Raw genomic sequence first — 23,511 nt, 5'->3', positions numbered from 1 at the left:
CAGGAGCTGGAGGCTTCACAGGAAACAGTGTTCCTACACGCAAAACAGTATGGATTGTTCTCTGATGCCCTGGCCAGATTTCCCCCATTTGTATAAATACCACCTCAAGTCTCCCCTAAAAAGAGGCTACAAGACTAGTGGGACTAACCCAGTTAATAACAGATAACTAACTAACTAAAATTCTTGACCAGTGCTGGTATTCTTGACAGCTAAAAATTCTGTGATTTTCATGAGTGGTCTATATATGGAATAGTTGCAGAAAGGTTTAATATGCTAATTTTAGAAGGCTATTTCTGTGAAACGTATTCATGTGTCAATTTATGTTTGTATCTTGCCATTGCTGGCTTCTCAGTGAGGCTATTTTAAGTAGGTTAGCAGATTGACATTATAAGATGTACTGTCATAGAGTTGGCGGAGCATCATTGATTATAAGATGTGTTGTCACAGAGTGAATGGAGCATCACTGCGCTGCTCATTAGGGATGCTCTTGGAACCTGAGCAGACTGGGAGTAACTAGAGGCCATGCTAGCATAGTGACATATCACCTTTGCTAATCTTCTGCATCCTGTGTGTAACTGGGCAGCTGAGCATATTAGTGCTGTATTAAGGTCTGCCTGTAGACAGAGGATCAGATTTAATGGAGTTACATCCTGAATATGTTTTCCAGGAGCTACACATCCTAGAAGCAGCAATGAGGTAATTATCCATAAGGAGGGCATAACACAACTTACTGGGTGAAGTTGCTGTTGAGAGCCTGGAATTCTAAAATTGATACCGAGGCTTGAGGTTAAAAATACAGTTCAACATGGGTAGTGCCTCCCCTAAACTGCTTCAATAATCAGAAGGGTAAGGTGGAACTTAAATTACTTCCGGAAGAGTATTCCTAACATCTCAGCACTTCCTGACCAGATGGCATGTTTGTCTGGTTATAATAAATGGTGTAAGAAGTGAAAACTTCCAGCTTGTTAATGATGATTGCTTTAGTAAACAGCTTAGCACATTCACCCTGTCTTTTAAAATACTAACAATAGATACCAAATCATTAAGCTCACGGGGTGATATGTGTTTAATCGCAGCTGACAAATGAATTCCTTCATTTCTACTTTATTGTCATCATCACCCCCTCTTGTAAATCTGAAGACGTGATCTATAACAAAAAATCAAAATTTATTAAAATTCAGGTACTCAATAGAATGTTTATGCAAGGCATTTATAGGATTATGTTTTTTAATATTGTACAAGGTAGCAGAGAACTATCCTAACACTTTACCTTGTCCAGGCAAATGTGACTATAATTCTATCCCCATGGTTTATGCATTCACCAGTGATAATTGTTTGCCATTTTATGTAGGAAAGATGAATCATAAATTAAAGGATGTATTGAGTGCCTCAATTTTAAATAAAGTTTGCAATTTTTGATTTGGCCACCCCCACCCCCACACTGGGCTTAATGATTCGGTATCTATTGTTAGTGTTTTAAAGGACATGGCACATGTGTTAAGCTGATTTACACTAATTGCCAGTTTTATTAGCATAGATTATTTACAAACTTCTGTTCTATACTTTTTTATGATGGCAATGCATTGTATTTAGTAGTTTTGTTTTAACAAAGAATTTCTAAGTTTTTATTAATGTATTTTATTTAGTTTTTTAATTATAAATTGTTATTTTTATTTGCCTTGATGGTAAAATGATTCTAGACAAGTCTGAACTGTTTTACTATATAGGTGGCAGTACACTAAACACCGAAAGTGTGATAAGAGACTTAGGGACACAGGTGGACAGTGGTCTCACCTTCGATAACCACATCGCCACAACAGTCAGGAAATCCTTCTATGTGGCACACTGCATCACTAAAGGACTTTTCATCCAGAAAAAAGGAGGTCATTGTCCCACTGTACCCATCCCTCATTAGACCCATTATAGAATATAATGCCCCATTTGGTATGTACGTCTCAAGACATCTGCAACAACTGGAAAGGCCGCAGAAATATCTCACTAAAAGAATCACAGGCCTAAAGCAGATGCCCTACGCTGACCGTCTTAAAAAACTCCAGCTATACTCTGTCACATATCATCTACTCAGAGGCAATCTCTGCTTAACATACAAGGCCATGTCAAACCCAGAGCTGCTGGACATGCTACACTTAAAGAAATCCCAATCCCTCAGAGCCACACGCTCCAGGGATCTAAACCTTGTCATCATAATAAAACATGCTGGAGAGATAGGTTCCTGACCCAGAGACTCTCCAGACTCTGGAATAGATTGCCCATACATGTCAAGCAGAGTGCCTCTTTGGCCCTCTTCAAAAGGAACCTTGACGATTGGATGGGAGAAAGGAAATTCACCCCGGGGATCATGTCAGTCGCCTTGGCAGACAGGGGTCTAGGGAAGTAAATAGTGTTGGAAGAAATAGCCAGGGAATTGCTATGGCTAGGCTTGTATAGGCCCTAGGGCTGATAGCCTAGTACCAACCTATGAACCTATGAACCTATTCTATTACTGTGACTTTAAAGTTCTACATTTTACTATGTATTAGTTTCTTGACTGATCTTTATCCAATAGGTGGTGTTATTTTCCATTAGCAGAAATCTGATTGGTTAATGAGTTTTTAAAAGGAAATTAGAGCTACATTGTTTCAAACTGATGAAGTCCCATTTGTAATGGACAAAAGTGCTCAGCTTTACTTTATTTTGTTGTCTTTTTGAATACAGTTTTCATTTTAACAGAGTAGCCGTTTGGTTAACTTCACACCTGCAGAGTGGGTTGTCATTCTTAGCATCCTAGCTGGGGTTTTTGAGCTGACAAATGATATTTACAGATTTGTTAAAATTAATAATATGTGCTTGTACAATAAGTTCTACAAAGCTTTATTGTTTTCTACAGTGGAACACTCTGAAGCCTGTTTGTATTACTAATCACATATGATGTATCACTCTGTGGTGGAGGGGGGGGCACACACTATTAAGACTGTAAACAAGTAGAATATGTAGTATATTCCTTAAATGATGGGGGGTACAATATATTGTATTAAATGTGTTACCTAATCAGTTAAATGGTGGGGAGCACAATATGTTGTATTAAATGTGTTACCTGATCAGTCTTACTAGTATGTGGTAAGAACTGTTACATATTTCTAAAGAGACTTTTGTAATGTCGATTGCAAAATACTGTGACATGTCAGGGTAAATATGTTTTTTTCAAATGTGGGGGTGATGCATTATATTACACTTTATGTACATATTTTGTAAGCTACATCATGCATTATCTGGGAGGATGGGGCATATACTCACCTTGAGTTTCATGATAATAATCACTTCTGGAATCACCCATTCTTTGGATTCCAGAGGTAGACATATTCATGGTTCCAGGGGACTCATGGGAGCCTAACCCAGAAATGGAAGGGAGAGAGAAGCTTTGAGGTGGGGAGCTGTCCTTATGGGTGTTTTTAAACAAAGGGATTCAATCCCTTTCCTTGATGTGAAATATGTAGAGAATTGTTATCCAGTGAAAAGAAGCAAAACAATTTGGAATCAATATTGGGAAAAGACAATATTATTTTCTTTCAGGACGTTAAATTAAAACAAACAGAAACTCTGAAGCTAGAGAGGTATCGATGGGATATAGTAGCTAGCAGTTGAATGAAAGAAGGTAGGAAAGGGGGGGGGGTCTTCATGTTACTTAAAAAATAACTAAATACTGCTGTGAAGTTTGCAATGGAGGGAAATGCAGGAAGATGGGCAATACTACGTCTGATGACAGAGTAGATAAGTTATACGTTAGGTAATATTAAGGACAGCGTAGTTAAGTTATACATTAGGTAATATTAAGGACAGGGTAGATAAGTTATACGTTAGGTAATATAAAGGACAGAGTAGATAAGTTATATGTTAGGTAATATTAAGGACAGAGTAGATAAGTTATACGTTAGGTAATATTAAGGACAGGGTAGATAAGTTATACGTTAGGTAATACTAAGGACAGGGTAGATAAGTTATACGTTAGGTAATATTAAGGACAGGGTAGATAAGTTATACATTAGGTAATATTAAGGACAGGGTAGATAAGTTATACATTAGGTAATATTAAGGACAGGGTAGATAAGTTATATGTTAGGTAATATTAAGGACAGGGTAGATAAGTTATACATTAGGCAATATTAAGGACAGGGTAGATAAGTTATACGTTAGGTAATATTAAGGACAGGGTAGATAATTTATACATTAGGTAATATTAAGGACAGGGTAGATAAGTTATACGTTAGGTAATATTAAGGACAGAGTAGATAAGTTTTATGTTAGGTAATATTAAGGACAGGGTAGATAAGTTATACGTTAGGTAATATTAAGGAAAGGGTAGATAAGTTATACGTTAGGTAATATTAAGGACAGGGTAGATAAGTTATACGTTAGGTAATATTAAGGACAGAGTAGATAAGTTATACATTAGGTAATATTAAGGACAGGGTAGATATGTTATATGTTAGGTAATATTAAGGACAGAGTAGATAAGTTATACGTTAGGTAATATTTAGGACAGGGTAGATAAGTTATACGTTAGGTAATATTAAGGACAGAGTAGATAAGTTATACGTTAGGTAATATTAAGGACAGGATAGATAAGTTATACATTAGGTAATATTAAGGACAGAGTAGATAAGTTATACGTTAGGTAATATTAAGGACAGAGTAGATAAGTTATATGTTAGGTAATATTGAGGACAGAGTAGATAAGTTATACGTTAGGTAATATTAAGGACAGGGTAGATAAGTTATACATTAGGTAATATTAAGGACAGGGTAGATAAGTTATACGTTAGGTAATATTAAGGACAGAGTAGATAAGTTATACGTTAGGTAATATTAAGGACAGAGTAGATAAGTTATACATTAGGTAATATTAAGGACAGGGTAGATATGTTATACGTTAGGTAATATTAAGGACAGGGTAGATAAGTTATACGTTAGGTAATATTAAGGACAGGGTAGATAAGTTATACGTTAGGTAATATTAAGGACAGGGTAGATAAATTATATAAGTTATACGTTAGGTAATATTAAGGACAGGGTAGATAAGTTATACGTTAGGTAATATTAAGGACAGGGTAGATAAGTTATACGTTAGGTAATATTAAGGACAGGGTAGATAAGTTATACATTAGGTAATATTAAGGACAGGGTAGATAAGTTATACGTTAGGTAATATTAAGGACAGGGTAGATAAGTTATACGTTAGGTAATATTAAGGACAGGGTAGATAAGTTATACATTAGGTAATATTAAGGACAGGGTAGATAAGTTATACATTAGGTAATATTAAGGACAGGGTAGATAAGTTATACGTTAGGTAATATTAAGGACAGGGTAGATAAGTTATACATTAGGTAATATTAAGGACAGGGTAGATAAGTTATACATTAGGTAATATTAAGGACAGGGTAGATAAGTTATACGTTAGGTAATATTAAGGACAGGGTAGATAAGTTATACGTTAGGTAATATTAAGGACAGAGTAGATAAATTATACATTAGGTAATATTAAGGACAGGGTAGATAAGTTATACGTTAGGTAATATTAAGGACAGGGTAGATAAGTTATACATTAGGTAATATTAAGGACTGGGTAGATAAGTTATACATTAGGTAATATTAAGGACAGGGTAGATAAGTTATACGTTAAGTAATATTAAGGACAGGGTAGATAAGTTATTCATTAGGTAATATTAAGGACAGGGTAGATAAGTTATACATTAGGTAATATTAAGGACAGGGTAGATAAGTTATACATTAGGTAATATTAAGGACAGGGTAGACAAGTTATACGTTAGGTAATATTAAGGACAGGGTAGATAAGTTATACGTTAGGTAATATTAAGGACAGGGTAGATAAGTTATACATTAGGTAATATTAAGGACAGGGTAGATAAGTTATACATTAGGTAATATTAAGGACAGGGTAGATAAGTTATACGTTAGGTAATATTAAGGACAGAGTAGATAAGTTATACGTTAGGTAATATTAAGGAAAGGGTAGATAAGTTATACGTTAGGTAATATTAAGGACAGAGTAGATAAGTTATACGTTAGGTAATATTAAGGACAGGGTAGATAAGTTATACGTTAGGTAATATTAAGGACAGAGTAGATAAGTTATACGTTAGGTAATATTAAGGCCCCAGTATTGATGTCCATCTGTTTCTTAAATACTTTTATGATCAGTTGATGATAGGTACATCTTTTATGGTGCATGAAATTATTGCTGGGGATTTCAGTGTGATAACACACCCAATTATGGACGATAAGGAAGACTGGGCTTTATAAGAAGGCAAGAGAGATACTACTTGACTGAGAAGGTGGTGAGGGATAGCTTGATATTGAGAGGTGGCAACAACCTACTAAGCTGGGATTTTCTTTTTCAAGGAGTTTAGTTAGACCATGGGTAGAATCAATACATTTTTTTGTTAAGAGATCTACTTTCCTAGGTGTCATTACAAAGAAGATTGGGTGTTAATTTGTCTGCACATGTGGTACTGAAGCTCAGAAAAGATGGGATAGCAAGAAAGGAAAAATGGAGGAAAGAGAAGCCTTAATTATGGTGCTCTGAGGAAAAGGAAAGGTTAGGGTATGAAATTGTAAAGGAAATTATCTATTTAACCATAAGGAGTCTTCAGTAAGAATAAGCACTGGTAGAGCTGCAATGAAATCCGCAGTTAAAGGAACAAGACGGGCTCTGGAATAACGAGGCCTATTCAAGAGTGAGACACCGTGAGCTAAAGTTAAAGGAAGTACAGACTAGGCAGGGTAGCATATGGGATGCTAGGAACATAAATCACCTCTTTGAGAGATAAACTACTTAAGGACTCAGATATGTGAATAGGAATTAAGGTAATCAAAAGAGATATTTGAAAGTTAAGATGTGAAGATTGTTTGTGGTATACAGGGGAACAGAATTGTGCATACTTAGTGTGGAAGTTAAAAGAAATGGGGAAGACCAGTCAGATTGTAGCCATGAATGATGAGAAGGAGGTATTGTGTTTTGATACAGAATGATATGACAGTGTTATCCATAGGCATGTTTATAGGGCGGGTTTTATAGCAGATAAGGAAGATTCTGGATATAGAGTTGTTGTAAGGTTATACTAAGGGGTCATGTATGACATGGCTGAATCGGCATCTAACACTGGCAGAGATGATGGTGGTAACTAGAAGTTTGAAAAAAGGGTAGAATGCCGGAGAAGGATGGATTTGGGGAAAGAGTTTTATCACAGTATTTGTGAGAAGTACCGTCAGGAAATTTTCATTGACATGGTTAGAGAAAAGGTATTTTCAGTCATTTACAAGGGCAAGGTTATTTAAATACCTAAAATACGCCAGGGTAAAGTAGACCTGTGGAATAGTTGTCCTTTCTCCCTTAATAATGCAGATGCAAAGATTTTGGTCATGAATCTAGCATCGAGGCTGCACAAATTTACTGGCAAGTTGGTTGAAGGTAGCCAAAGGGGCTTGATCTGGCAAAGAACTACTGAGGAAAGTTGTTGGCCTTTGGATGAGTTTGTTGACGTTGTGCAAAAAGAAAATCTTGCCAATACAGGGTCCAGTGTTTTTTTTTTTTTTTTTTTTTTTGATATTAGAAAGGCATTTGACACAGTAGGTTGTCATTTGGGACATACCTCTCAACTGTTCAGATTTTCAGAAAATGTCCAGAGTTTTGCCTCATATTTTCTGGCTTGGTCTGCATAAAATTTGTAGCTTTCTAATAAATCACTGAGGACTGAAGTCACTAAATAATGGCATACATTTGAGCTTCAGACTTTGTAGCCTTCAAGATATGTATACTAACACAAAGCCTGTTACTCTAGCAACTTTCTGCATTTCTACGAGCACTATTTAAAAGCTGTCCTTATTTTGGGGCCTTTGTCTCCCATTATGTTAGGCTTTCTTCAGTTTTTATGTGCTAAGAGATTGAGAGGTATGGCTGGAGAACAAAAATCAGGAAGTGAGTAATGCTGCTTTACAGGTTCCCCTCAGATTCATTTAGTGATAAATGCTTGTTTGACAGATGAAGGGAACATTGAAAAATAATGCATGTCGGGGATATATTTGCAAGCTAGGTTATTGTTACTTGCTTGAGGTTCTAACACAGAGCTATGCAGTCACTGGTCATGGTATCTAGGAGGGGTCCCCTTTACATTACCGACACGACACTTCACCGACACGCTTAAGACCGAGACGAAACGACTGACAGGTAAGTTGATCGAAAAGGTGATTTGCCGACAGCCGAAAGACCGACAAGGGTAACGTGTGAGCGCGACTCGTTAAGTGTGCGATAGTGACGGAGTTAGGAGCAGTCAGGTAAGTGTGCGATATTGTGGAATTTTGGGTTAGGGTGTGGGAAAGGTGAGTGTGTGGTAGTGTCGGAGTTAGGGTTCGGGTAAGGTAAGTGTGTGATAGTGACGGACTGTAGTTTAGGGACGGGTTAAGTGAGTTAGGTTTAGAGTGCGGGTAGGGTGAGTGTGCGATAGTGACGGGCTTTATGTTTTAGGGTGGGTTAAGTGAGTTAGGGTTAGGGTGCAGGTAGGTTAAGTGTGCGATAGTGACAGTCTTTAGGTGTAGGGGTGGGTTAAGTGAGTTAGGGTTAGGGTGCAGGTAGGGTAACTGTGCGGTAGTGTCGGACCTTAGGGTTAGGGTTTGGGTTAGGGTTAGTGGATATGTCATTGTGTGTCATGTGTAGTTTACATTGTTTGTGTCGGTGTAATTGTGTTCGGTTTTGTGAGTTGTCGGTGTTGTGTGGTTTCGGTTATTTGGGGTCGGTGTTTTGTGTGTCGGTAAAGTGTAGTTTCGGTAATGTAAAGTAGACCCATCTAGGAGATACGGTGCTTTTAAACTTTTTCTGAATGATAGCTAAACTACACTTTGTCTTACCAGAGGCAGGAAATACATTTGAGAGTTTTAAAAGGATTTCAGGCTTAGAGTATAATTAGGTCAAAATGGTAGTACTGAGGGTTGAGAAGGCAGAATGTCCTCTAGTAGTGGATTTAATATTCATAAAAAGGGGAAGGAAATACTAAGGTCTTAGGGTTTGTAAGAGTGGGGAGAAAATGGTAAAAATTAATTATGATGCTCTAATGCTACAAAGTTCCAGACATCTGTGAACATAGTAAGCAAAAGCAAATACTCCTCTTGGGAAAATTAAGCCTGTGCAGATTACAATTCTGCAGATAATGCTATACCTGTTCATGCATGTACCTACTGAATACAAGAGTCAGTGCGATCATGAGGTCCAAACATAGTGTGACCAGTAAGTGTGTAATGGCATATGTAGCAGAATTGCTAAAGACAGATTGTGGCTAACTAGGCAGCTAGGAGGTATGTTGGATTTTTGTATGCTAGTGCAGGTTTGCACTGCATCATTTTTACTGAGAAGAGTATTAGAGGCCTCAGAAGATGTATTAGATTAAGGGGTTGGGAACGTTAGGAGACACGGAGCAGAGAATGTGGTGCAAAGAGTGGTGCAATAGCAAAAGGAAAATGTTTCAACTTCTTGGAGAAGATGTGGAGTTAAATGAGTTTTTATTAATGCTTTGATGAAAACAATGTGGAATAATCCAGAGATTAAGACTGCATGAAGGTCTGTTAGAAATGGTGGCAGAGAAAGGGGCTAAATAGGAGAGATGATTTTATTTTGTTAGCACCTAGTGGAACAAGGTGCTACATGCTTCAGGAACAGACTACCGTTATGAACAGACATGATATAGTGGAAGCGGAATGGCTGAAATTTCACTAACAGAGAATATCTATCAAACGTTTTCTAGTTAGGAAGGGAATTTTGCATACAATACACAATTCTGAGATTGATATACCTGATAAGAGTAGAAAACTGTATGAAGGAAATCTTAGATCTTGATATAGTTATCAAACGGAAACTGAAATGCTATGGGCAGGCTTAAAGTGAGGTATTCCTTGTAGGAAGAGGTTACTTTCTGACCCAAGGAATGGGATGAAATGATTCAAAGGGTTAGCCAGCAGAGGTCAGTAATGATCATGTGGACCAGTGTATGAGGTTAATACACAGATGGTGTCAGACCCCCAAATATACATATCAAGATCACTGAATGTTGATGATGCTGTCGGTGCTGTGAGGAACCAGTTACAGTAATGATTTATATACTTTGGGGAATTTCAAGAGTTCAGGAGATGTGGGAGAAGGTTATGGGAAGAATATTCTGGCAATAGATTAGAGCCATAATGAGATGGGGAAAGTTTTGCCTGGAGGAAAGTTCAGACGATAGTTAGGCACTAGATAAGGTTACATTTTGATTAATTTGTAGGTGACACAAGATGAAACTTATTTTTATAAATATTTGACTTCCTTGTAGTGGGCGGCCATGGTGGTGCAGCGGTTAGTGTTGTCACCTCACAGCAAGAGGTTCTCTGGTTCAATCCTTGGCTGGGGTGCCTTCTGTGCAGAGTCTGCATGTCCTCCCTGTGGTCGCGTGGGTTTCCTCAGGGTACTCCGGTTTTCTCCCACATCCCAAAGACATGCTGTAGGTGGATTGGACACTCTAAATCAGCCCTAGGTGTGAGTGTGTGCATGTGTGTGCCTTCTCCGGAAGATTGGGCACTGGGCTGGCAGCTCAACACCGTAAAACTCCACTGCCAATCATGAGCAGACAGGTGTTCCACTGTGGCGACCCCTAACCGTGATAAAGCCGAAAGAAGAAAAAGAAGACTTCCTTGTAGTAATATCTCTATGCCTGTAGAGTGGTATAAATTCTGATGTGCTAGACTAGTGATAATTGTCTGTTTTTTATGTTGCAGTAAAGATACCTGTTCTATGGTAACAACCACTAGGGTTTTTATAAGCCTAGCCATGCAACCCAACCCAAATGCGCTCCTATGTATCATGGGTGTTTATTAGGAGAGGTGCATTACATAGGAAGTTTATGACAGAACTTAGACAAATTCATTTTTGCTAAAATGAGGAGGTCTTTTTATGTGTTTCATATTGGCAAAGGCATTCCTTTACATCAGTAGTTGGGCCGGTGTTCTAATAAAACTGAGCACAATGTCAATACAAAGGGGTAACATCTTGAAATTAGGAATAAAATCACAATGCAAGGATAATTTTTGTCACTGAGTTACATAGTAGTCTTGTATTGTATTTATATCCCAAGCATGAGACATAGTTAGTAAGCAAACCTTTCCTTTGACAGATATCTTAATCTGGAGTTTGATAAAGCATTAAGCAGATCCAAATTAATTTGTCAGTGGTCAGCTGCATGTCTTAGTTTTGTTATGTTTGTTCATATGCTATTCTTCATGTGGATACAATAGCATTATTATGTCCCTTTGTCACAGAAAGAACGTTAATAGCAAAACTCTACAGATTCTGCTTTTTTAACAATTTACTAGACTTTCTTGTATTGTAAAATAGTATACACTGTATAAATCTCATGTGTACAGAAACTTGCAAAGTGATAATGCTTTGTTTACAAATTCACATCACATCTTAATATCTCTTGTTTTCAAATAGAAAAGCTCAATTGATTTATACACACATTGGTTTGCATTTTTCTGTACACAAGATGTGCCAAGTGGCGTTGCATACAGCAACAAACTGCCCATAGGGAGCCTAGTTAAGGACATATAAGTGGCACAGTAGCACTTTACTGTCTGCCATCACTTTTCACTTTTATGTAATTCGAGATACACAGAGTCCTGTCAGTATTACTGTATTTCTAGAAGGTTCTAGAAGACTTCTCTGACAGTGATCAATGACCATTTAGTGAAATACTTACTGCTGGATCACAATGTTCAAAATTACACTGGTTCACAGGTCATAATGTTAAGAATTAGGCACTGTAAGTTCACTATTTGTGTGAGTCTGATGTGGGATACATTGGGAGTTTCTCCTTTCTCCAGGTTTGTGTGACCATTGAATTTAAATATATAAGTAAAGGAGCAGACAAAGGATAGAAAGTGACTTGCGCTAGTGACAAAAACACTTTTTTGGTGTACAGAGTTATTTAGTATGCACTTTTGCAAACATGCTTGCTTTGTGTGTGCAGTTATTTGTTAAGTAGACTGTGTTCTTGATTAGTTGTGACTTTGCAACTGGTTTATAAACAGCTTGTGCTTGATTGTTCTTAGAGAAAGCATTTTAGAGTCATTTAAAAAGACTGGATAAAACAACAATAGTTTCAAAACTGTGTTTCTTCCTCAGAAATCTTGAAATTGTAATTTTCTATGGCATACCTACATTTTTCTGAGATGTGCATTTGTGGTTGGGATTGGTTTAACTAGATTTAGGTTTGTTGGGTTGCGGGGCAAGTATTTATTTGCCCTTTAAGTATTCAGGGAATCAGGGAAGTGAATTTTGCTGAATACGTGTTGATGGAGTGGCGTTCGGTGGAAAGGGTTTTTGGTGGCGTAATATATATATATATATATATATATATATATATATATATATATATATATATATATATATATATATAAGCTGAAGAGGTGTTAATTATGCAGGGGACCTTGCCATTTGGAAAAAAACATTTTTTACACCTTATAAGTTATGCTTTTAATAACTGAATAATCAGAAAAGTATAACTCTTTCTTATGATTCAGCCACATGTAGGAAAATCCTTTTGCATATTTTAACAAGGATTATTATTTAGAATTATCTATTCCTGTGTATAACATCTTTTTCATTAGTATATGTGCATCCCTTTAGTTTTTCCTTTTGCTGCTGATCTACTGTCTCATCTCCACCCTCTAACTTTGCTCCCATATTATGCCAACAGTAATCAAGGTCTCCAGAATCTTCTTCATTTTACAGTCCCAGTGTGAGGTTTGAATGTCATGGCTGCACAGACTTGTCAGCTCACTTTCTCTGATTATTTTCAATAACAGGATTACCTTGTACTCTAAAACTTCACTCAGAGGTAGTAGTTATATACTAAGTTTAACTGTAGTAATCACTATCAAATCTTGAAACATTTCCATAGGTATGTTTTCTGCAACAGCCTACCACAGTACTGCTACACTGACACAGTGCTATCGATCATAAAATACTTACCCAGGAATACCACCTGATTCCATGTGATTTGCCAGTGTGACATCATGTGACCACACATCGTATTGCCACTTCTGCAGCCCAATCACCCCACAGAGGACATCACCAGAATGAACACCCACTCGCATGTTGATGTCCACCCCTGTGGCATCTCGAAGTTTTCTAGGAAAAAGACAAATAGAAATTGAAAGCATTATCATACCTGTTCACTGATGAATCAATTAACCACTCTGTTAACATTCTTATATAATATTCAGCCTGTTTTCCTAAAACAAAATATATTTAGTTTTCTGTCTAGTATTTTTCTTTATGTTACAGTTCATAAATTTTGTTAAACAGCTATGAAACATCTGAAATAAATTTTGCAAAATGGCTAAATAAAAAGGATTTAGACATAGCTCTGTATTCATTATGCTGACATATTTGTTGTTTTGGCAGCTTTATAAATCCTCTGGTGTGTTGCTATCCTTAAAGGGAAGACCTGAAAAATAAAACTGTAAATGAAAAACATCTATGCTGTATTACCTAACAAAAAATGAATTTTTCTGTTTCTAATTTTTAAACACTGTACTTGCATTCTGATTTTAATTATTAAAAAAGTCAACAAACTCATTTGCTACATTCCTTCTAGCTCATCCTGTGAGCTGGCCTATCTTTCTGTAACATGTGTCCTTTTTAAGATAACAGTCATCTGTTGTGCCATCATGTCTTGTTATCATGGGAGAAACAATGACACCACAAACAGATCTCTTGTTACATCAGAAATGTATGCATTTTTCATGAATGGGGGGGGGGTCCATTTTTATGCAACTTAGCTTATTCAACAGGAACAGAGAAGCAGAAATATTCAGAAACATGAGTGATACAGTAGCAAAGTATCATATTATTGGTTAAAGTTTTCCTGCAGCAGTACTATCATCTGGTCATAGTTTCACTGAATGCATTTCATAAGAGAGCAAGGAAATGAATGGAGGTTTTATGCTTAACAGATTATATCATGAATGGATCAAAAGTTCCTTAAAATACACTTCTCTGTAATTTGCTGCTTGTACATGATAGTTATTCAAGATCAGAATCTATATTTATCTTACCTCCCTGGACTACATGAAAAGAGAGATGGAGGAGCTCTCGGATTATGTAGCCCAGGCAGGTACGACCCAAGCCCTGAGCAGCATCCTACCATCACCCAGAATGATACCACAGTACAAGCAGAAAAGTTTCTGGTATCATTCTAAGGGGATCCAATATATGTCTGCCTGGGATGACATGACTGACAGACCTCGATGCTTTGCCAGAAATGGCCTACATCTGTCACCCCTGGACTTCTGGATACTGGCCAAGACTCTTGCCACTGCTATAATGCCTTTTTTAGGTGGTGTTCCAAAGACCAAATTACCACTGTAACAGCTACAAACAAATGCAATCTGAGGGCCATGCTGCTCAACACTAAAAGTCTAACTCTCAAAATGCACTTGCTCAAAGCACTCCTTAAAATGGAGAACATCAACATTTCTGTTGTAACAGAGACCTGCTTCAAGGCAGCAGAAAGCACTCCTGCACTACCAGGCTATAACTCATTCCACACCTTTCTGCCCCAGAACTTGGCCGAAGCTCCAGAGGTGGTGCTATTTCCATATTCATAAAGGATGCGCACACCTCCAGAATAGTAGCCCAACATAACACGTCAGAAATACTTCAGATGCAGCCAACACTGGGTAAGACAGCGATTCAGGTTGTAGCCTTTTATAGGTCCCCAACCATGTCCCAGGACTTGGACGTTCATTTAGCAGTTAGCCCTGGTGATTTTGAATTGACATCTACCATTCATAGAAAACCCACATTTTCAAACTCCTATTTGAGTTATTCAAGCTGTCACCCTGACCATCAGAAGAAGGCAATTGTTAAAGGACAGATGGTCAGGGCAGAATTCTTTAAGGAAGTTGAATTTATCAAACTAATGTTTATTAGGCGTGGTTATCCAGTAGCATTGTGTGATTGTATTGCAGATGAAGTTAAATCAAAGAGGGCCAATGGTACATATTGGGCTCTGTTACAAGGGAAGCCTGGCACTGGACACGAGTATGTTGATGTAACTAATGCTCCTATGGGGGACACTAATTCTGAATGTGAAGAATCTTGTACACGGGCTAGTAATGACCATCCTTTATATTTTATTACGACTTACTCTTTTGATGCGCCTTACATTGTTGAGATTGTTATCAATAATTGGAAATTGTTGAATTTGGACCAGTTGGTAAGTGGTAAGTTGGGGAGACCTCCCAAATGTGTTTTTAGGCCTTTAAACAATTATTGGAAGAGTAAGGGTAATTTTAGGTGTGGTAGGTGCAGTATTTGTCATTTGATCAATGTGACTGGTGCGGAATTTAAGGTGGCTGGAGTCACAGTTAGACCTGGGGCTCATTTTGACTGTTACAGTACGAGTGTTGTGTATGTGGCAATGTGTATGCAGTGTCCAGCCTTAACATTGGGAAGACCTGTAGGGCATTAAGGGAGCGGATTATTGAGCATCAGTCGGACATTAGATTGAAGAAATGCTCTGTACAGGCATATCGATACCAATAGTGGGCATTGTTTTAAGTTTAGTGTCATCCAGCAGATTATGGTAGATAGGTATGGAAAGATATTGGATGTGCACTTAGACATAGGAGAAATGAAATGAAATTAGAATATCCAGGCATTAACGACTGCATTAGTATTATGCCCATTTTAAAACTGAAAAACATATTGGGTTGAATTTCATTCTCATTCACATTCATTTTCATTTTTATTTTTATTTTTATTTATTATTATTTTTATTGGTTTTCATTTATGTTTAATATGTATCATTTGAATGTTTATCATGAACTGTGGTCATTCAGTCGCTTTGGGCTGTTTTTTAATTCAGGTGTTCTATACATTCTTATAGTGAAGTTTGTACTATTGCGTTTCATTTTTTGCAGCTGGTTGCTTCCTGGAGTCCAATTGTTTGGTGTCTTCCTTTTTTGCATGTCCTAGGACACTCAGTCCATGTTCTTATGCACCCTGGAAAATATTAGGGCCCAACCTAACACACTCATACTTGGCAACTTCAACTATCCCTCCATTAACTGGGAAAACTACTCATGTACCAATACACTTGCCCAATGTTTCTTGGACTTTATTCATTCCAATATCCTGGACCAGCTTGTTTTTATCCCCAATAGTGGTAGCAACATCCTTGACCTAGTCATTTCTAACATGAGTGACCATTGCTCTACACCAATAGTCAACTCCTCCCTGGTTAGATCTGACCACAGACTAATCACCTTGGAAATCAGCATCCCTCACACCCCCCAGCAAAGGTAACCACCATGAAAAACTTCTCCAAAGCTAACTTTGGGCTCCTAAGAACAGAGGTGGCTAAATTCACGGCCCCCATGCAAATGGAGAATAGTTGCATGACTGCTGAATCATACAACAATGCACTGTATGAACACGTACACAAATGCATGGATCTCAACATACCCAATAGAACCAAGATGCTCTTCTCCAAAAAAAGGAAGCCAATCTGGTGATCTCCTGCCATAAACAAACTCTACAACAGAAGGAGGGAAACTGATGTAGAATAAGGTGAAGTCTCAAGACTGGAAAAACTCCCTTATCAGCCTCAACAAAAAGCTGAGATCCCTCATCAAATCCTCTAAAGCTAGCTATGAAAACAGAATTGCAGCAGATAGTAAAGACAACCACAAGGCCTTCTACAGTTATGTAAAGAACCTCCATGGCAATACCCAGATTTGATCTAAGCTACTGCACAACGCTACCTCCTATACCGAGCCAACAGATATTGCCAGTATACTGGCCGACAGATTCAGTGCCGACTTTACTCCTTCCCCCCAAAGGACCAATCACAATACCAGTAGATTGCCAGGCACCCAGTAATGCTGCTGCACAGGTTAAAACAGCACTATCCAAAGCCAGGAATACGGCTTCTAGGGGACCTGACAATATCCCTGGGTGTGTTCTACATGAACCACAGAGTGAATTGGCACCTCACCTGTGTACCCTGTTCAATCACAGCCTCACCTCAGGCTTTGTCCCGACCAAATGGTGCACTGCTACAGTCATCCCTCTCCACAAAGGAGGAGTGACTACAGACCCTGGGAACTATCACCCCATTAGCCTAACAAGTCTGATATGCAAAGCTATGGAATGCATCACCATGGACCTAATAAACAAGGATATAGAGAATCTCCAAACTCTGGAACCCACACAGTTTGGTTTTGTGAAGGGTAGATCATGTTTGCTCAACTTGGTTGACTAAGAGTCAGTCACCAGAGCTGTGGATGAAGGCAAGGTGGTTCATACAGCCTCCCTTGATCTGACCAAGACCTTTGATACCATTCCTCACTCACTAAGCTAGGCATCAACCCCTATATCACTAAGTGGGTTGCACACTGGCTCACAGATAGAACCCACAGTGTGAAAGTAGCTGACTCCAAGTCAGACTACCAACCAGTCATGAGTGGAGTCCCACAGTGATCAGTCCTGCATCCTGTTTGGTATCTACTTCTCAGAAGTCCAGGCGAACACGAAGGGACTCTGGCTGATAAAGTTTGCAGATGATTGCAAGTTGGGAGCCATTATTAACTCCCCAAGTGATGATGACATCCTGCAGAAAGGCCTCACTGAGACCAAAGGCTGGTGTCAGAACCATGGCCTTAAGCTCAATGCCCAAAATGTGTCGCCATCCCCTTTGGGAAAAACCCAGTTCCCATAAATTACCACATCGATGGGAGTCCACTGAACACAGAAGGTGCTTTAAGAGATATGGGAACACAAATTGACAAAAACCTCTCTTTCGACCATCACATTGCCACTGTGGTCAGAAAGTCCCACTATGTGGCACATGTCATTACTAAAGGTTTTGCATCAAGGAAGAAAGAGGTCATTTTCTCTCTCTATTCTTCCCTCATTTGGCCAATCATCGAGTACAATGCCTCATTTGGAATGTACCTCACTAGACACCTGCAACAACTGGAGAGGCCACAAATGTACCTCACAAAGAGGATCATAGGCCTTAAACACTTGTCCTATATGGACAGAGTAAAAAAACTCCAACTATTCTCTGTCTCATATTGCCTGCTTAGAGGCGATCTCTGCTTGACTTATAAAGCCATGTCTGACTCAGCTTTGTTAGAAATGCTACACTTAAAGAAATCCCAATCCCTCCGCACCACATGCTCCAGAGACCTCAACCTCATTACCACAATCAACAGACTGTAGTGGAGGGACAGGTTCATAACCCAGAGACTGCCCAAGCTATGGAACGGACTTCCCATACATGTCAAACAGAGCACCTCGCTGACCCTCTTCAAGAGAAATTTTCATGAGTGGATGGGAAATACAAAATTCACCCCAGGGATCACTCCAGTGTCTTTACTCGACAGAGGCACTAGGAACTAAAGTCAGGTGGCATGATGCCAGGGTAATCCTATGGGCTAAGCTTGTAAATGCCCCAGGGCCATTAGCCTAGTACACAACTATGAACCTAGGAACCTATGAACCTAGGAACCTAGAAACTATGATATCAGCATCAAAACAATCTCGCCTTTGTAATTTCAGTCGTATCTTCTTTAATAACCTCCTTTATGAGTACATTCATTCCCTCTAGCTTAGGGACAGCCATTGCAGATTTTTTCAGGGTACAAAAGGCAAGGGGTAGTAATATCATCTGAACTTCACTGCACACACACCAAGATTTTGCCATTCTTTGAATAGACTACTGGACATTTTCCTGCAAATGTTGTTAACACTACTCCAGTCCCAGAAAATATGCTTATCATCAGCAATGGTCCAGTTTAATACCCTCAAATATTAAGTTTACTTTACATCCAAATGAAAAACATTTGACCAAAGTCAAGTTAGCATTATGAAGAAGCATTAACTGTGTATAAGCACGTACAGAAAATGGAATATATCTACAGGCGTGACATGATACAGATTTATTTATTTACACACGGTGATCAGGTTAGTCATACTAGGCCAATAGCCTTTTTTCAGAGGAGACCTGAAGTGATATTCACACTGACCAAGGGAAATTTGGCCAGGACACCAGGGGCCTCCCAATGCTGTTTGGATGAGAGGAAGTTAAGCAGTCTTTGGATCCGCTTGGTGGTGACAGAGGCCTCTACTGCACGTCTGAGAATTCCAAGATGGACTAGAATGCAGCTGAATTGGAGGGAGGAGCAAGAGAAAACTTACTGAAGGAAAGAGAAGGAGATGAAATAACTGCTACAAAGCCAGAAAATGGAGGACTGAAGACACAATTGCTGATAGATTTGATGAACCAGGCAGATCCAAATAAGAGGTGACAAGTATATGCAGTTTCCCCAGAGCCACAGAGATGACCAGTGGTACGAATAAAAAGTAAAAGTGATGGCAGTGAGGACAGGTATGACATTATGGATTGTATTACTTTGCTACTAGGGTTTAACATTAAAGATGTAAGAGCATTAATTCCTTTGGCAGGTTCACATTTTTGCGAAATGACATTTGAAAGTTTTAACTTTCCAGAAAAAGTTATGACTGAGACTAAAAAAAGAAATAGCACAGGACCATGGAAAGACTATTTATTTTGGAGCATGGGACTACAACTAAAAAATAAAATAAATGTGCAGTTACGTCTTCAGATAGATATGAGTATGAGTTAAAATGGTTTGTTTTCCTTTCACTAAGTAGCAAAGTACATAAAGTTAAACGTGATGAAAGAAATGTATTTACTCAGGGTTGAGAAATGTGGGTAACAATAGATGTTAAGGGTGGGAAATTTCAACACATTTTAAATAAAAACAAAAATGAAAACTGCAGCAAAGCTAGAACTTCCACTGAGTGACCTCCCAAACCTCTTGTATCAGAGGCACATGGGATATATGCAAATGAACCTTATGAACATCAGGTGTTTCAGCTCATTGGCAATGCCCATGACTTGTTTCATTGTTTTAATGGACAATTTCAGGCCAATAAAGCCAAACCCCACTAGCTGTGGATATGCATATTTCGGCCTTGTTATGACCTCATCAGCACAGCACAAGCAGGGTGTTTGACTAAGCATTAGAAACACAGGGTTGTTATACCCATCTGATGTCCATTATCATTACGGTCATTGCAAAAATATCCCAAACAACAAACTAAAAGAATGACTGAGAAGGTCACTGAAAAACCAATCAGTAAAAACAACGTCATGAGCTGAAACACCTGATGTTCATAAGGTTCATTTGCATATATCCCATGTGCCTCTGATACAAGAGGTTTGGGAGGTCACTCAGTGGAAGTTCTAGCTTTGCTGGAGTTTTCATTTTTGTTTTTACTAATTGGTTTTTCAGTGACCTTCTCACTCATTGTTTTAACACATTTTAAATACAACAATTGAGAAAGGTAAGAGAGGGTCTCTTAGGTGCAGGGGCCAACCCAAAGCATGTTGTTTCTGTGGGGATGAAATTTATTTAGTACAAGAAAGTAACAAACAAAGGTCTGGCAATGTGTGTGGAAGGGGACCAACAGCAAAAAAAACTGAAAGCCTTTTTTGTAGAAAAGTTACAGAATTTGAACGCTCATGGGCTGACTGTCTCATATTAGAAAAGGAAAGAATAGATGAAGAGACAAGCACCGAAGAAAAATAGTGGAAAATATTACTAGAGAAAATGTTGAAAGAGAAAGCGGTAAGAGGAAGGGATACGGAAGAAAAATTAAATGATGAAGAGATAATAAGAGAAGAAATTACGGTTGAAAGGGCGGTTATTAATATATAAGAGATCAGATTTGTAATTTTGAACGTGAAAAGGAAGAACATGGAGAAGTAGAGAAGGGAGAACAAGATATCAAATCAATTGAGGGGAGACTTAGAAGAAGGAAAGTAAAACAAACGATCTTCAAATAAAGGGAAAAGGAAGATACAGAATGTTTGCATTAAATGTGAAGAGAAATTATATACAAGGTATGATGGTTGCAGAAAGGTGCAAAAATAGAAAATGGATGTTTTCTGTTTGTTAGATACCAGCTGTAACAAAGAGGTTACGAAGGAAAAGAGTTCAGGCAGTATGGGGGGGGGGGGGCAAATTGGTTAGTAGGAAATGAGAAGAAATAAGAATTTGAGATGCAACAATAGCAGTGCCAGGAAGGGTAGTGATATGTGATATGAGGCAAAAATATATAAGATTAATAGTGATTTATGTTTATACTAATATAACAGAGAAAACAGTTGACTGAAGAAATGAAATACATGCCTTAATAAATACGACAAGAGTGGTGGCAGGAGATTTTAACTGTAACCTGAGGAAAGAAAAGGAAAAATGAGACCGGATGTTAAGATGTTATGTAAATTAACAAAATGTGGAACATTAACGTAGGAAAGAATCAAGAATGGACTTATAAACTGGCATTTTCTAAGGCTGAATTTGATCATGTAGTTTACTGTAAACACATGAAAGAAATAAGAGCAGTGCAGATGTTGGGGTTTTCAGATCATAGAGCAGTGAGGGCTAGAACAGGGGAGGACAACGAGATAACATGCTTGACAAGCCACGCTGCTTCGCAAGGGACGGCTTGCACCTGTCACCCCTGGGCTTCCGGATATTGGCAAAGGCTCTTGCCACCCCCATAGTGCCTTTTTTAGGCAAGGCTCAAATTCTAAACCTACCACCCTAGAACACAAAAAAGGAAAAAAACTAAGGGTAATACTGCTCAATGCCAGAAGTCTAAACCTCAAGATGCATGCCCTCGAAGCCCTCCTCAGTATGGAAAACATCGATGTCTGTGCTGTGACTGAAACCTGGTTCAAGGCTCCTGAGAGCACCCCAGCACTTTCAGGTTATACCTCATATCATGCGTTCCGGCCCCAAAATCCGGACCGAACCACAAAAGGAGGGGGAGTATCCATATTCATAAAGGATACCCACACCTCCAGGTTAGTGGCAATGCACGAGGCATCGGAGACCATCCAGGTGCAATTAACCATAGGTAAAACTGCCCTACAGTTTGTAGCATGCTACAGACCACCCTCTCAAACTCAGGAAACCCACACAGCCTTCCTGAAGACACTGGAGAGTATGAATGTCTCTCCAAACACCATCATATTGGGTGACTTCAACTACACAAACATAGACTGGGAACATTACTCAAGCCCCAACACCCTAGCCCAAAGGTTCCTGGAGTTCATAAACTCAAATGCTATGGAACAACTAGTCACCATTCCCACAAGAGGAGAAAATATACTAGACCTGATCATCACAAACATGGGGACAAAATGCTCCACACCGCAAGTATATCCCTCATTGGTGAGATCAGACCATAAATTAATCTCACTGGAGATCCACAGCCCACCCCCAACCCCAGCAAAAAAGACCACAGCGAAGAACTTCTCAAAAGCAAACTTCACACTTCTTAAGACTGGAGTGGTATCCTTCAAGGCCCCCGAGCCAGTGGAAACCACAACCCACACTGCTGAAACCCTTACAAATGCCTTCTACGAGCACCTCCAGGAATGTATGGATCAAGCAATCCCTAATAAAATCAAGACCCTTTCCACCAAAGGCAGGCGCCCGGTCTGGTGGACCCCAGCCATAAACAAGCTCTACAACAAGAGGAGAAAGCTACTACATGACAGAGCAAAATCCCTAAAAGGGAAGGCATCTGTGATCAATACTAGCAAAAAGCTACGATCACTCATAAAATCATCCAAGGCCAACTTTGAGAGAAAAATCGCTAAAGACACAAAAGACAATCATAAGGCCTTCTTTAGCTATGTTAGAAACCTGGGTGGAAACTCCCAGATATGCTCAGAATTAGTCCAAAATGATACAAAAATCACTGAACCCACAGACATTGCCAACATACTGGCAGACAGGTTCAGTGCTAATTTCTCCCTCCCCCCCAAAAGGAGAAATATCTATCCCACCAGAGTCTTGCCTCCCAAACATCTCTGATGCCCAGGTGAGAGCTGCTCTCTCTAAAGCAAAAAACACAGCATCAATGGGACCGGACGGTGTCCCCGTCTGTGTGCTACACGAACTCAATGAGGAACTAAACCCACACATAAGGCTGCTGTTTAATCTTAGCCTTACTACAGGATCCAACGACCTAAAGAATGGCATACGGCAACTGTGGTCCCACTCCACAAAGTCGGTGCTTCTACGGACCCTGGAAATTGCCGCCCCATAAGCTTGACAAGCCTTGTCTGCAAAGCTATGGAGAGGATCATAATGGAACTCATAAATAAAGACATTGGGGACCTACAGACACTGGATCCTACCCAATTTGGCTTTGTCAAGGGCAGATCCTGCCTCTTGAACTTGGTCGACTTTTTTGAAACAGTCACTAAGGCCATTGATGAGGGTAAGGCAGTTCACACAGCCTACCTTGACCTAGCAAACACAATACCCCACTCGGGCATCATAGAAACGCCA

The 23,511-nt window shown here is 38.9% G+C and overlaps 1 protein-coding gene across 3 annotated transcripts in view; it reads right to left on the bottom strand.

Moving 5' to 3' along the window:
- The window catches only part of LOC122790732 (adenylate cyclase type 2-like), a 1,393,058-nt gene that overhangs the window by 426,385 nt on the left and 943,162 nt on the right, over positions 1 to 23,511 (bottom strand). For all 3 annotated transcript variants that reach the window (XM_044058316.1, XM_044058314.1, XM_044058315.1), the window contains exon 9: positions 13,073 to 13,231. In XM_044058316.1, the coding sequence (XP_043914251.1) occupies positions 13,073 to 13,231 (159 nt within the window). The remainder of the gene's footprint in view (positions 1 to 13,072; positions 13,232 to 23,511) is intronic.

This window comes from Protopterus annectens, chromosome 16.part0 (assembly GCF_019279795.1).
Source record: "Protopterus annectens isolate FY-2018-M chromosome 16.part0, PAN1.0, whole genome shotgun sequence".
Taxonomy (NCBI): Eukaryota; Metazoa; Chordata; order Ceratodontiformes; family Protopteridae; genus Protopterus; species Protopterus annectens.
This window is presented reverse-complemented; position numbering and strand designations above follow the sequence as displayed.